The 12,759-nt window shown below is 56.3% G+C and overlaps 8 protein-coding genes across 8 annotated transcripts; 2 read left to right on the top strand and 6 right to left on the bottom strand.

The window, feature by feature from the left end:
* Positions 1–1,118: 1,118 nt before the first annotated feature.
* Positions 1,119–1,919, bottom strand: PUNSTDRAFT_18274 (WD40 repeat-like protein; the record flags this gene model as incomplete). Its single annotated transcript, XM_007389037.1, has 1 exon — positions 1,119–1,919. A coding segment is annotated over one exon (801 nt), but the record flags the coding sequence as incomplete, so codon positions are not given.
* Positions 1,920–2,407: 488 nt separating this feature from the next.
* PUNSTDRAFT_26479 (uncharacterized protein) lies at positions 2,408–2,673 on the bottom strand (the record flags this gene model as incomplete). Its single annotated transcript, XM_007389036.1, has 2 exons — positions 2,408–2,581; positions 2,632–2,673. Coding segments are annotated over 2 exons (216 nt in total), but the record flags the coding sequence as incomplete, so codon positions are not given.
* A 160-nt stretch (positions 2,674–2,833) lies between these two features.
* PUNSTDRAFT_77743 (kinase-like protein) lies at positions 2,834–3,475 on the bottom strand (the record flags this gene model as incomplete). Its single annotated transcript, XM_007389035.1, has 3 exons — positions 2,834–2,968; positions 3,024–3,161; positions 3,311–3,475. Coding segments are annotated over 3 exons (438 nt in total), but the record flags the coding sequence as incomplete, so codon positions are not given.
* A 439-nt stretch (positions 3,476–3,914) lies between these two features.
* Positions 3,915–6,558, bottom strand: PUNSTDRAFT_77803 (uncharacterized protein; the record flags this gene model as incomplete). The annotated part of the gene is made up of 7 exons (XM_007389034.1): positions 3,915–4,196; positions 4,263–4,674; positions 4,738–5,152; positions 5,214–5,636; positions 5,701–6,020; positions 6,089–6,404; positions 6,471–6,558. The coding sequence occupies 7 exons, from the start codon at positions 6,556–6,558 to the stop codon at positions 3,915–3,917; spliced, it is 2,256 nt and encodes a 751-aa protein (XP_007389096.1).
* Positions 6,559–6,777: 219 nt separating this feature from the next.
* Positions 6,778–7,334, top strand: PUNSTDRAFT_123207 (60s ribosomal protein l31; the record flags this gene model as incomplete). Its single annotated transcript, XM_007389033.1, has 4 exons — positions 6,778–6,827; positions 6,884–6,998; positions 7,059–7,178; positions 7,235–7,334. 4 exons carry the CDS (start codon positions 6,778–6,780, stop codon positions 7,265–7,267), a joined length of 318 nt encoding a protein of 105 aa, XP_007389095.1. The 3' UTR covers positions 7,268–7,334.
* Positions 7,335–7,368: 34 nt separating this feature from the next.
* PUNSTDRAFT_109219 (uncharacterized protein) lies at positions 7,369–8,726 on the bottom strand. Its single transcript, XM_007389032.1, has 4 exons — positions 8,416–8,726; positions 8,056–8,284; positions 7,710–7,991; positions 7,369–7,636 (listed from the first exon to the last, which is right to left on the bottom strand). Exons 1-4 carry the CDS (start codon positions 8,611–8,613, stop codon positions 7,458–7,460), a joined length of 888 nt encoding a protein of 295 aa, XP_007389094.1. The 5' UTR covers positions 8,614–8,726; the 3' UTR covers positions 7,369–7,457.
* Positions 8,727–9,140: 414 nt separating this feature from the next.
* PUNSTDRAFT_139332 (uncharacterized protein) lies at positions 9,141–11,130 on the top strand (the record flags this gene model as incomplete). The annotated part of the gene is made up of 3 exons (XM_007389031.1): positions 9,141–9,420; positions 9,485–9,729; positions 10,747–11,130. 3 exons carry the CDS (start codon positions 9,141–9,143, stop codon positions 11,128–11,130), a joined length of 909 nt encoding a protein of 302 aa, XP_007389093.1.
* A 120-nt stretch (positions 11,131–11,250) lies between these two features.
* Positions 11,251–12,623, bottom strand: PUNSTDRAFT_77897 (P-loop containing nucleoside triphosphate hydrolase protein; the record flags this gene model as incomplete). Its single annotated transcript, XM_007389030.1, has 6 exons — positions 11,251–11,409; positions 11,473–11,565; positions 11,623–11,932; positions 11,990–12,345; positions 12,396–12,474; positions 12,526–12,623. The coding sequence occupies 6 exons, from the start codon at positions 12,621–12,623 to the stop codon at positions 11,251–11,253; spliced, it is 1,095 nt and encodes a 364-aa protein (XP_007389092.1).
* Between the last annotated feature and the right edge of the window lie 136 nt (positions 12,624–12,759).

Below are 12,759 nucleotides of genomic sequence, written 5' to 3'. Positions count from 1 at the left end.
AAGAACCTCTGAGGACGGAACGTTGTCGAGCCATGTGCCCTGAAAGCAGTCCCAGTATCTCCGCCCATTCCCCGGATACTGTAGCTCTGAACCCGCACCCGCAGCGCACGCTCGCGATAGGGTCATGAAGGTGAACGCCCCGTAGCACCTCGTTCCGCCGCCTTTCCTCCATCCAGCTTATTGCTGCGGGAATCATGCCTAACAATTGTCCTTCCTCATCGAATCCACAGATAGCGGCGCAGCCCTGTGGGACTGAAACTTGTACTTCGTAGGAAACTTTCATGAGACGTATGGTACCATACCGTCATCACGTATCCATTTTATAGCCCAATCTTACGGCGTTATAGTGTACTAGTACTACGCAATTGAAGCGACGTTTGCGGTACATGCTACGAAATTGTGAAGCAGCAAGACTCCTATCTGACCCGTGGAATATGCAGTGGGACAGGCGAGCCTTGCGGATTGACTCACGTCGACGAAGGCTTTGCCGTCCGTCGTTGATCTCGTACCGCTTGCCTAATGGTGAGTACTCGCACCGAGTCTGGGCCGGCCAAGAAGTTATGCCCAGTGAAATCTTGCAGACATAATAGACGGCCATAGTGCGCTCTCGGGTGGACAATCCGACAGCTCACCCGAGCAGGTGGGTGTGTCCCCCGAAACCGAGACCTATGAGAGCGCTAGGTTTGTTAGCTTAGGGTCGAAAAGAGTCATCGTCCGAAGATGGTAGGCAGATCCCTGACAACCTGCAGCGACTCTCCAAGCGGTCAAGACTGTCAGCCCGAGCGGGCGCCAAGGACGCGTAGTTAAGACATCGTGGCACCGTCATAAGCTTTAGGTCTCATAACCATGTAAATTGGGATATATCGAGTATATGATGCGCATCCAGCATGTCGACTTCAAGCTGGAGAAGGAAGGCGGCTGGTCAGACATATCCATAAATGGCAAAGGCGGGTACGCACCAAAACCAGTGACCATGTCGAGCACGCCCGATCGGCCTAGTCGTTCTCCGCGTCCCAGACCTTTACCAAACCGTCTTCACCGCCAGAAACGACGCGCTTGCCATCGGGCGAGAACACAACAGACCATACGCTGTTGCTGCTCCCCACGAAAGGTCCCGCCACAGTCTGTCCCGAGTGCGCGTCCCATATTCGGATCATGCCCCCGTAGGAACCGGAGACGATGTGCTGACCATCCGGTGAAAAAGATACGCTGAAGACCTCGTGTTCGTGCTCTCGCAACGGTCCCAGTACCGTCTGTCTCGTCTGCACGTCCCAGACCCGGATGGTCTTATCCTGGGATCCGGAAACAATGCGCGTGCCGTCGGGAGAATAGGCAACAGAACGAACCCAGTGATCGTGGCCTAGCAGTGGCTCTCCGACTGATTTGCCTGTCTCGGCATCCCAAAGTCGGATCGTCTTGTCGCTCGATCCAGAGGCGATATGCTTCCCATCGGGCGAGAAAGCGACGGTCCGGACCCAGTTCGAGTGTCCTCGCAAGGGCTCGCCAATTACTCGTCCCGTTTGAACGTCCCAAAGTCGAAGCGTGTCATCGGACGAGCCGGAGACGATACGGGTACCGTCCGGTGAGAAGGCGAGGCATCGAACCCAGTACGTGTGCCCTCGAAGCGGTTCGCCAACTTGTTGACCTGTCTGTACGTCCCAAAGACGGATCGTCCCGTCACCGGAGGCCGAGGCAAGGCGCCTCCCGTCAGGGGAGAACGACACCGAGTAAACATCGCCGGTGTGCCCTTGTAACGGCTCGCAAGCCTCCCACCCGATGTCTGCGTTCCAGAGTCGGATTGTGTTGCCAGCGGAACCCGAGGCGATTCGCGAGCCATCGGAAGATACAGATACAGAATACACGGCGCTGAGGTGGCCTCCTACAGTCTTGTACAGCCCTGACGACGTGGATGAGAGTCGGACATGAGTGATAAGCGACCCATCCGAGCGTACGTACTGCCAGAGAATATACGCATGATTCTCTCCGCGGCCTCGCGGATACCTGGTCGCCGTTCGTCAGCATATGACAGCCAAACCTTCAAGGCATGGTCGCGATACTGGCGTCCATCACGAGGAAGCGAGGAAAAGGCGCCCAGTGCAAGTAGTATGTCGCTTGCACGCATCTTCCTTGAATCGCCCTCCATGCCTTCGCTCCTGCCTCGCATGCCTTTGAGGACTTCGAATAACTTGTCTGAATAAGCGGCGTTGCATACCGCCCGTCTGCCCATTTCTGTGCTGATTTAGCCCGAGGCTTGTAGTGAAGTATCGCGAGCAGGCTGACCTGTGGACAATAACTCATCGAGCGTATGCCGATCCTCCTCCGAAAGGCCTTCGTCAAGGAGCTTTGACATAAGGTTTCGAGCAACGTCGTATGCCAGGAGCCCCTCCAACACTTCCAGCATCTGAGGTCGCCGCAGTGGATCTGCCGCCCAGCAGGAGTCTATGGCGACCTCCCAGATGTAATCATCCAGGCCCAAATCCCGTGCGTGCGTTGGGCGCAATGGTCGCTTCCCGTCGAGAACTTCGCGAAGCACAATATATACGTTCGTAATCTCGTGGAATGGGATCCTCCCATCGAATATCTGCGAACAGCATAATTAATTGCGAGGTCTCGTCGTCGGACGACGCCTACCTCCCATGCCGTCATTCCGAACGCGTAAACGTCGGACTTCGGGTTCAAGGTCTTGTCTCTTGCCATGCTATCGGACAGCTCGGGGGCCATGTATCGCAAGGAGCCCCAGTTGGCTGAAGATCCGGCAGTTGTTGCGAGAGAAGCGGTTCCAAGAATCGTAGTGGCAAGGCCGAAGTCACTGAGACGAGCATGACCTAGGCTGTCAACAAGGACGTTGCGCTGAGTCATGATGAGCATATATCGGTTTCTCATGCGGTAGCGAGCTCACGCTCTTAAGATCCCCGTGCACAAGACCGCTTGCGTGCATGTACTCCAAGCCACGGGCGATGTCCATGATCTGAAGATGTTGTCTCGTGAGGTCTACGCGGTTGGTAGAAGATTGACTCTCTTACCAGTTGTTTGCGATTGGCGAGCGGAAAGCGTTCGAGATACGACATAACGTCACCGTGATCCATCCATTCCGAAACGATACACGCTTGATTGCCCGATTCTACGCCGACGAAAGGGACGATGTGCGGATGATCCAGCCGCTTCCTGCACGTCGGGGACCGGGCAAAGTATATGAAGGTGTGTGCCTCCCCCCCCCCCCTCGGCGCTATGGGATAAGACGTGCACATACTCGTTGATGCTACCCGGGCGACCAGGTTTTTTGCCAGGAGGCAGTTATTTGCCGAATCACCTTCAGGGCAACGGCCCTGCCGTCGTACGATCCTCGGTATACATCTGCAAATCCGCCAGAACAGGGCGGATCTTCTCCGACCCTCACGAGTTCTGATAACCTATAGCTTGTAGGTACGAGGCCACTCTGACCGCATAGCTTGCTGAGCGTGCGTAAGGACGTTCGGAAGGTGTCGTCAGAGCGAAGGATTGCGTCGAGGCTCTGTATTCCTACTGAGCATTCCGTCTCGGTCTACGATGCTGACCCCAGTCACTCACCTGATCCAACGTGTCTATCTCCTGCTGCAAGGCTGCGAACCGAAATGATGACTTGTCCCCCATGTCCGTGTAACTCGCCTGAGCTCTTGGGTGCGCTGAAGTGCCTTAAGTCCAGGAAGAGGCCAGATAACACAGTGTCGTTGCCTTTCGAATCGCAGTGGAGGCTATCCATGATGGGCTCAAGGCAGCAATTGCTGCACTCTCACTGTCAGCTATGCTCCTGTCACGGCGCGACGAACCCGGGTACAGTGATTAAGCGCTCGTACAGCCACAACGGAAACGACATGCACCACAATCGGTCACCGAAACAGCAGGAAATTTACCAAAACGCATATAATGACACCTATCTACTTCTTCTTCTTAGTTTCCGCCACATTCAACACGAGCACATCGTCCTCCTCCAGGTTGTAGCTCGCGATCGTGTTCGCATTCGTGAGCATCTTGCCCGCGTACATGAACCGTATCCTGCCCGCGGGTAGCGCGCTCCCCGTCTGCAGCAGGAAGCGTTCCCGGAGCGTCGAGACGAGCAGGGTGAGAGGGAGGTCGACGAGCGTGATCGTGGTGCCGTCCAGCTTCCACTCCGGCTTGCTGGGTTCGTTCGGCAACTGCAATTGCAAGTTAATCGGGTGCTGCAACAAAAAAGAGGTGCATCTTCAGCGAACATATGCATCATCTCATGCGAAGGAATTGCCAACAGGGTGCAGGTTGATCCAATCTTGCTCGGGATAATACTGCCCGGGGGGCAACTTGGCCACCTTCTGCCTCTTCGCCGGTGGGCCTCCCTCGCCCTCGCCGCCTTCCATCTCCTGCGCGCTCCGCACGACACCCGTCGGTGCGATCGGCGGTGGCGCGCCGGGGTAACCGCCAGCACCGAAGCCGGGCGGGAGACCCTGGAAGTGTATAGGCGGGAGCATGACCGGCGCGGGCTGTGCAGGGTAGAGCGAGGCTGGCTGTGGGCCAGAAGAGACAGTAGCAGCGGCGTACGCAGGCTGCGAAGCCGCAAGTGGTGGGGCCGGTAGCGAGGCGGGCGCTGGCGGAAGGCCGGAGCCAAGGGGTGGCGGAACGGCGGCGGGCCCGATTCCGGGGCCAATCGCGCCCTCCTCTTGTCTGTTGACCAAACGATGGGTGTTAGTCAAGGAAGCACATATAGCACAGATACAGAAGACATACGGTCCTAGACCCTTCGCACGATGGATGGCCGCAATCTGCTCGTCGAAGTTGACGTTCGTGCTGAAGCGGTCCTGCGTCGATACCTTGGTCGCCGTGTGTCCATCCCAAACGACCTTCTCCCTCTCCTTCCGCCGCTCGCGCTCCTCCTCCTCCTCGCGCTTGCGCCGCTCCTCGTCCGCTTCTGCACCGAAGATATCCACACGCGTGCGCGCGAGCGTTTTGAGCGAAGAGACCACGTTCGCGCCGCGCTGCAGCTCAGACGCCTGCGCCTTGCGAGCCTCGAGTGCGTCTCGCTGCGACTTCCAACGCGGATCGAGCAGCTCGATGCGCATGTGCTCCGTTAGTTCGTCGACGGGGATCTGCTGGCCACAAATCGTACAGGTCGTGGTAGCAGATGTCTTGGCTTTTGCGCCCACTATATGCACGCATAGAATAAGCGATACGCGCGCATATACGCATAGATAAGATGCACGTACGTTTTGGTACATAATCCGTTTTGATCTTCATCGGCCCACCTGCGCCAAGTGAGCTTGCCTGGATCGCCCTCGCCCTTTCGACTTCCCGCATCCGCTCCTCCTCTTCCCTCCTCCTCCTCTCCTTTTCGCCCGCATCTTCGTCGTCGCTCTGCTGCATTTCCGTATCCTCTCCGCCACCAGCACCAGCTGACGATGCCGCCGCCGCCGCAGCAGCCTCTCCTTCTGCCTGTCGTTGACGGAGAGCTTCCACATCTTCTGCTGTGTTCTCCATGATCATCGCCGCCATGCGTTTCTGCGCTAGCGTCATGTTCTCGACTTCCTGAACGCTCATGGGCGGCGGCAGTTCGGCGTGTGCGTCAGCTGCCGTGAACTCGATGGTCTGCACGATGGCGTAATCGTGCCAGTCGATTTCGGCGAACGCAACTGCATGAAACGCGAACTCATCAGCGTTGAAAATAGGAAGAGAATAAGGGAGCATGACACTCACTCTTTTCAGCCTCTTTTTCGTCCTCTCTGGCCTTGTCCTTCGCTCGCTTGTTGCTCTCCCACTTCGCGTACTTCCTCGCGTCCTCAAGCAATTTCCACCTGGCGCCTTCCTTCGCCTTCTCCGCCACGCTCGCCAGCATCTCCTTGCTAGGAAGTAGTACCTTCGTGTACTGGTCCACCAGCCGGTTGAAGTATCCAAATAGCGAATGTGTGGGTTTCAAGAACTCAAATTGCGGATTTCGCGCTTCGCGCGCGGAGATTGCTTGCAGAAACGCCCGGCCGCGCTTGGCAGTGAACAGTGCCGTAAGCTTCATCGTGTCCCTGCCGGACACAACACAGTCGTCAGCGTCGTTCAAGAACGCCATTGTTATCACGCAAATGGCACTCACAGGTCGATCGAGCTGATGTTCGGGAGGTCGAGGATGAACTCCGGAACGGGCGGCTCCTTGCCCACGTCCACCTTCTCCACCACCTTCTCCTCTGCGCCCTCCTCCACCCCGGGTGCCGCGCCGGCGCCCACCGCCTCCTCGTCGGGCTCGCCGTTGAGCGCGCGCTCGAGGCGGTGCCTATAATACGCGTGATAAGGGTCCGCGGGGTTGAGGAACGAGAACTTGGGGTCGTTACGCTGGTTCTCCCGGATCTTGTCCTCGAACTGGGGCGGGTTGGCCGAGCGCGCGACGAACTGCGCCGTACGATCGATGACGGCTGTTCAGAGTCCCATGTTCGAGACTTCAGACGTATCCAAGCGTATTAGGGTAAGTGTATACGCACATTTGATTTCGGGAGGCGGGAGGATAAGACCGGTAGCGAACTTGGGTACGACCGGTGCGTGTATGGGCGCTCCGTTCGCGCCGTTCATAATCGGCTGTCCGTTGACGCCGTTCAGCGACGGTATCACTTGTGTTTCAACCGACATCGTGTCCGTCCCGATTGCCAACAATTGCTTTGCAGTTGCACAAGCCTCGACGAGTCTGACCGAGCGTGGAGGGGAGTCGAAGGCTGAGCCAAAGGCAGTTTGAAACTCCGATTCTGTGGACTTTCGCCTCTTCTCTCCGCCGCGCCGGGCTTGCTACGAGTTATGTTCGGCGCCTTCAGACCGTCGTCGATATGTTCTGTCGGCCTCTTATGGCAAGGACTCTGGATGTCCCTCATGACTAGCCGCCTTATTGACGGTGCTTGTGCAGGAAAACACCGTGGCGCCTATCTACCACGCGTAAAGCGAACGCTCGCAAGCGTCTGAAGCAAGTCGACGCGGTCATCGAGGCGGTCCGTGCCAGTGGGGTGCAATGTAGCGCCCTAGTACGTCCAATTAACGCATTCTTTTGGATGTCAGGCATGCTGACCTGGTGACCGTGTCAGAATCGTGCCCTAGAACTCCCTAAAGAGCACGAGATGCCCGCACGCGACAAGTACACAACCTTCAGCAAGCACGAGAAGAGCTATCGTAAGGGTATACACAAGGTACCGAAATGGACTAGGGTGCGTATCGTTGGCAGTCTATGCTTTCCCCCAAGCACTGACTTGTGACCGCGTAGCTAACACTCCGGACCAACCCCAAGGGTTTCTGAGAGTGGGCTCTCCTGCCGTGCCCGGTCCATCACACAGCTCTACTGTACATATATACTCACGTAATCGACCGATTGAGAACTTAAGGTTTCGAGCACATCGAATTAGTTGGCATAGCAGCATTATACACTATCCTCGAACGGCATTACCAGCACGTCGATTGGGAACGCAAATCAACCAAGGGTCTGGGGCTTAGAAGAGCACCACCTGGATCTTGCCCTCCTTGATCCCCTGCAGCACCTCCGGCGCCCCTAGCACCGTCTTGAACACCTCGTCTCTCGTCTCCGGTATACTCAACAACGACCGCTTCTTCAGGTCCGTGTGAGTTACGTCGAGGATAATATGCGTCAGCGCTGTGACCGAGAGCGCATCTAAAGAATGACCTGATCAGCTTTCTTCCTGCACTTGCCACGAAGAGCAGCAGTAGAGAAGTTGATTCCTCACCACTTTCCATCAACAACTTGCCCACCCGACCCGGGGTCCCTGCCGCCGCCGCCACGCTCGCCCTCTTCAAGTAGCTCACATGCTCCTCGAACCGTATGTGCTTCGCGAACAGCTTCGCCACCTCCCCTGCCTTGCCCTTCTCAGGATCCCCGCGTAGCCGCTTGTCCTTCAGCACCCGCGTCGCGTCCGCCACGCGCAGCGCAGCGCCGGACAGGAAAAGGAGCGTGGGCGCCCCGTGACGTTTAGGTTTTTGAGCGAGTCGAGTGTGTAATCTGGGTAACACTGCATGAAATCGCAACACCGCGTCAGAGACATGAAGTGCGCAATGAAGGGAGGATGACATTACTTTTGATGATGAATTCCGGGAGCTGATCCAGCGTCCGCGGGCCGGTCCATGCGGTCGTGTCGGCGATCGCGCTTTCCGGTACACGCAGGTCTTCGAGCTCAAGCTCGGACATCTCAGAGAAAGTCTTTGCCTGCGCAGCGGCAATGTATGTGGCTAGTGCAGAGGGCGGACGGGCGGCTATGGAGGTTCCGTCGTCGGAGGGTTCTTCCGCCTGCTTTAGTTTGCGTTTCTGCATCGCGTATACCCAAGAATTGGTCCGGTAGTATGAGAGCAAGTATCAGATACATATATTGCATAAGAAGAGACAGTAAACATGTGAGTATTCATATTGGTAAACCCAGAGAGTACGATAGACGGAACCTTGGCCTTCCGCTCCTTCTCCTTCGCACTTCGCTTCCTCTTCTTTTCCTCCGCTTTCCTCTTCTCTGCCTCGTTCTCGCTTTCGTCAGGGCTCGGACCGCCAACCTCCGCGTCGTCATCCACAAGGTCGACTTCGTCTCCTGAGAGCGCTACAAGGTCGTCCGGCACAAAATCGTCGACGAGCTCGTCGCCAGCCATGGTTTGTCTTCGCCTCTTCTAGATTACCCTTTGTTCGAATAGTACCTGCGGGGCAATTAGTAGTACAGAGTACGATAGCGGAGCCCGAGACGAAGACGAAAGCCAGAGAGAAAGGGGTCACAGCCACCCGGATGCTCTCTCTGCTTGATCGACATCATCGCTAGTTCATGAAGGTCAAGGACACACTGGAATATCTCTGGGATGGCGATGCGAGTCTATGTGCCGATTTCTCAGCGATGGACCACCGGAATTCCGCGTTCAAGGACGCCACCGGGGCGAAGGGCAACGCTCGCAAAGGTTGGCACGGCGTATTCTTAAGCAGCGCATACAACACGGAAGGAGGGTGCTACTACTTATGTGACGTCAAATTCCCTATCGAGTATTCATCATGGCGCCCTGCGAGGCTATAAGCGCCGGCCAGAAGGCCGCGTGCCGCTGTGAGCTGCTCTTCAGCATGACTGCCAATCCACTGCGTCGCACCGATACCGCATTCCTTTCGCATCGAACACGACGGAAAACGACGAACGATGCTTCGGAGGCCCGGAAATCTCGGCGAGAGCGAACATCGACATCGCGGCGCGCTGTCGGATCCTCCAGCAGTCACGTCCAGCTATCTTGAAGTGCGCGACGAGGGACCATACGCGTCCGGTTCGATGCCACTGCAGGGCGGGAATGGCTCTTACACGCTTATGGCGGGCGAAACATTTAGGAGTTTGTCAGGAGGATACGGAGGAAGCTCCACCTATGGCAGCAGCGATCACTATGGGTACGAAGGAGTCGCGGGCGGTAGCCAACGTTCGTCGTCCAGTGAGTACTATTCTGACGCTCGAAGGGAGAGATGATGGCTCTAACGGATCTCTTACTATACAAGGTCGCGACACGCACTCGTTCTCATACACTGGGTTCCAGATGCCATCGCCCGCTGACGAGTCTCGATACCGAATTGATAGCCAGATAGGCCATTGGCTTGAACAAATTCGCGGTCTTTGTGAAAGTCGCAATCGCCTGTCGCCGATCTATAAACTCCCCAACGAGATCCTGTCCTACATCTTCTGTTACTGCATGCCCTCTTCCAAGGATAATGCACATGCACCCTCCAGCTACATGTTCCTGGAGGTATGCCGCCATTGGCGAGCAGTCGGCCTCGGCACTGCCGCGCTCTGGGCGGTAATCCTACCTCGGACGTTGGCTTCCCTGGATATGACCCAGGCATACTTGTTAAGGTCAAAAAGAATGCCCTTGACATTATCCTTACGCAGCAATTCTCCCCTAGTCAGATTCTCCCCTGCTGCTGTCGCCTTCGTCCTCTCCAACATGGATCGTATTGCAAGACTTCGACTCCATAATTCTTGCAGAGGCTTCGAGCTTGCGTCACTATCATTGCCAGCCCCGTGCCTTATTTCGTGCACGGTGGCAAGCGATACGCACTTCATAGAGCGTCTGCCGGAGAATTTTCTAGGCTTATGTGCGCCACAGCTCCGCCACCTGCATCTACGACATACATCGCTCAACTGGACAGCAGCGCGCAGGTCGCTTCTCCACGGCCTGGTCAACCTTTCGCTGCAAGAGCTAAATGAAGAGTTTAGCAGAGAAAGCCTCATCGACGTTCTGAAAGCCTCCACATCGCTTCAGAGGCTGACCCTGCGTGTATTAAGCTTTCGGACGCCCGGGGGGGAGGAGCATCGCGATCCTTCGATGCTGGCTCAGTTGACCACATTATATGTGGACGACGAGGGATCATGCGTCTGCAACCTGCTTGAGTGCATCAGAATTCCTCCAGCTGCCTCGGTAACGCTTCGTTTTCGTAGTCAAGTACCACAGGGCATTCGTCCCTTGGTGACCTTTTTACAGAATCATTCATCGTGTCGCGATGATCGGACCCACATCCAACGCTTGGAATGCTACGAGACCTCAGATGGCTTCGCAATCCGTGCGTATCGGACACCAAACTCCAATCAAACAAATCCTTCGTTACTGCACTTAATCTTCCCCCGTCATCAAATCGATTCCTTTCTACGCGATATCAACTTCATTGACAAACTTCATCTCGATCATCTCGAAGTACTTGGCCTCCGAGTCTCTAGCACAAAGTACGAGCGCGTTCCCGTCACGGACATCCTCAAGCGCTGCCAGAACGCATCCGAGCTTTGGCTTCGAAGTAACGGGGCGACCAAAACGGTCCTACCCCTTCTCGTCGAATCATCTCCCAAGAGGAACCCGCTCTCCGTGAAACCCATCCTGCTCCCTGCCGTGCGGCGCATCCGCTTCAACTTCGAACAGCGGCGACCGTCCCAAGACTTGCTCAGTCGCATGCGAAATCTCCTCACGAGACGTCACAAACTCACGAACGGAACCTTGGCATACACGCTCTTCAACGGCAGTCTTCGATATCCCGAGTTGGAGAAACTTCGACAGGTTGCTGGCGGAGTGGAGCTCGTGGAGGAACTGTACGGCGCGGGAGCGCCCAGCGATGGTGAACTGGATCTCGGTCACGAGCAGGAGTCGGACGACGAATAGAGCCACAGGCGTGTTTCTCGCTCGTATGGCGGGTCAGATACGCACACGGACCATCTGCACCATTGCGCTTCGCGATCGACCTTGTTACAGTAAACGACAGTTGTATTCAACAGGTTATGGTCAAGAACATGCTCTGTGAACCTTCAGCGCGACTTCCAATATCCAAAGCTCCTCGTCGGCACCATCGCATAATGCCTTGTCCGCCTCTGCGAACACCATTGCGCACCGCGACTTATGTCGCGCTGTAAGCGTCGGATGTAAGATGATCAAGTCATGTAGCTGAAGAGGAAGAGGTTCAGAAGGCATCAGCTTCGCGTTGGCTGATTCAATTGTAATAGGCACCTGTGACAGCAATTGGGACGCGGAGTAACCCTCGCGCATGATCTCCCTGACTTTTTCCCGAATATTGTCGAAACCCTTCTTCCGCGCCCTGTTCTTCGCTGACGCCGGTTCTTCGTCCACGTCCATGCCGTTGTCATCCTTTTCCTCGACATCGACCCCCAATACCCTTGCGAAGTTCTTGACTACCGCATCGGGCACGACGCCCGCGATCTCCTGGATGTCCGTTGGCGTGATGGGGATCGGGGGGTCGGTGGACGCGGAAAGGCGAGACGCGGACTGGAGGTAGGTGATGGAGCGTCGGAGGTCGCCCTGAGATGCGGAGACGAGGGTATCGAGGACGGCAGGGGTGACGGGAACTCGCTCGGCGTCGGCAACGTGTTGGAGGCGGGAAGAGGTGGAAGTAGGGTCGAGCGGCTTGAAGCGGAACTTGGAGCAGCGGGAAGCGAGAGGTTCTATTATCCTGTGTATGACCCTGTTGTCAAAACAAGCTCAGATTCTCGCTAGCGCGCGAACGTACCGTGTCACGTAGTTGCAGACCAAGCAGAATCGGGTGATGCGCGCATAGTTCTCCATAATTCGGCGCAAGGCCGCCTGCGCGTCTTGAGTCATGCTATCCGCTTCGTCGAGGATGATGATTTTGTATGGCGGACATGGGTACGTTTTCCCGTCGCTTGAGACGGCCTGTGCGCGGGGTGTCTGGCGTGCAAAGTTCTTTATCTTCTCGCGGACGATGCTGATACCGCGTTCGTCGGAGGCGTTCAACTCGAGAACGCGAGAGCGGAAGTTGTCAGGGCCAAATAGCTGACGGGCTAGAGCGAGGATGGTGGAGGTCTTGCCGGTACCCGGTGGGCCGTAGAAGAGCATGTGGGGAAGCTACGTGGTGGTCAGAAATGGGGGTGATGCGTTAAGAGGATAGCGCGTACATTGGTAGATGTTAAGGTTTTCCGTAGCACAGCGACTGTATGTTCCTGTGCCGAAACATCCTCGATGGTCTTTGGTCGACTAGAAAGTCTTCAACCGTAATCGCCTCATGTGTCAACGGAGACAACGCACTATTTCTCGACCCAAGGTTGATTTTCTAGCTCCGCTGCTTGAACTTGTTGCACTGGCACGCCACGTTTTTGTTGAGGCTTGAAGAAATTGGCAGCCATGTTGACGAGGTTCGTGGTGCGATGTGAGCCGCGAGCGCGAGTCGCGAGCGCCGGCAAACGCGTCGAACGTGACCGAATATTGCGTGACACAAGCTGTAACACCGCGTTTGTAACGCCCGTCGCGCTCAATCTGCTC

This window comes from Punctularia strigosozonata (assembly GCF_000264995.1).
Source record: "Punctularia strigosozonata HHB-11173 SS5 unplaced genomic scaffold PUNSTscaffold_23, whole genome shotgun sequence".
Classification (NCBI taxonomy): domain Eukaryota; kingdom Fungi; phylum Basidiomycota; class Agaricomycetes; order Corticiales; family Punctulariaceae; genus Punctularia; species Punctularia strigosozonata.
Note: the sequence above shows the minus strand (reverse complement) of the source record. Positions and strands in the feature narration are given on the sequence as shown.

Bases quoted from the DNA above. Each gene is read 5' to 3' on its own strand.
- PUNSTDRAFT_109219 (XM_007389032.1), bottom strand. From the start codon at position 8,613: ATGGCTGGCGACGAGCTCGTCGACGATTTTGTGCCGGACGACCTTGTA. The intron at 7,992-8,055 runs GTAATGTCATCC...GATTTCATGCAG, and splicing joins CCCGGAATTCATCATCAAAA to TGTTACCCAGATTACACACT. The intron at 7,637-7,709 runs GTGAGGAATCAA...GTCATTCTTTAG, and splicing joins CAAGTTGTTGATGGAAAGTG to ATGCGCTCTCGGTCACAGCG.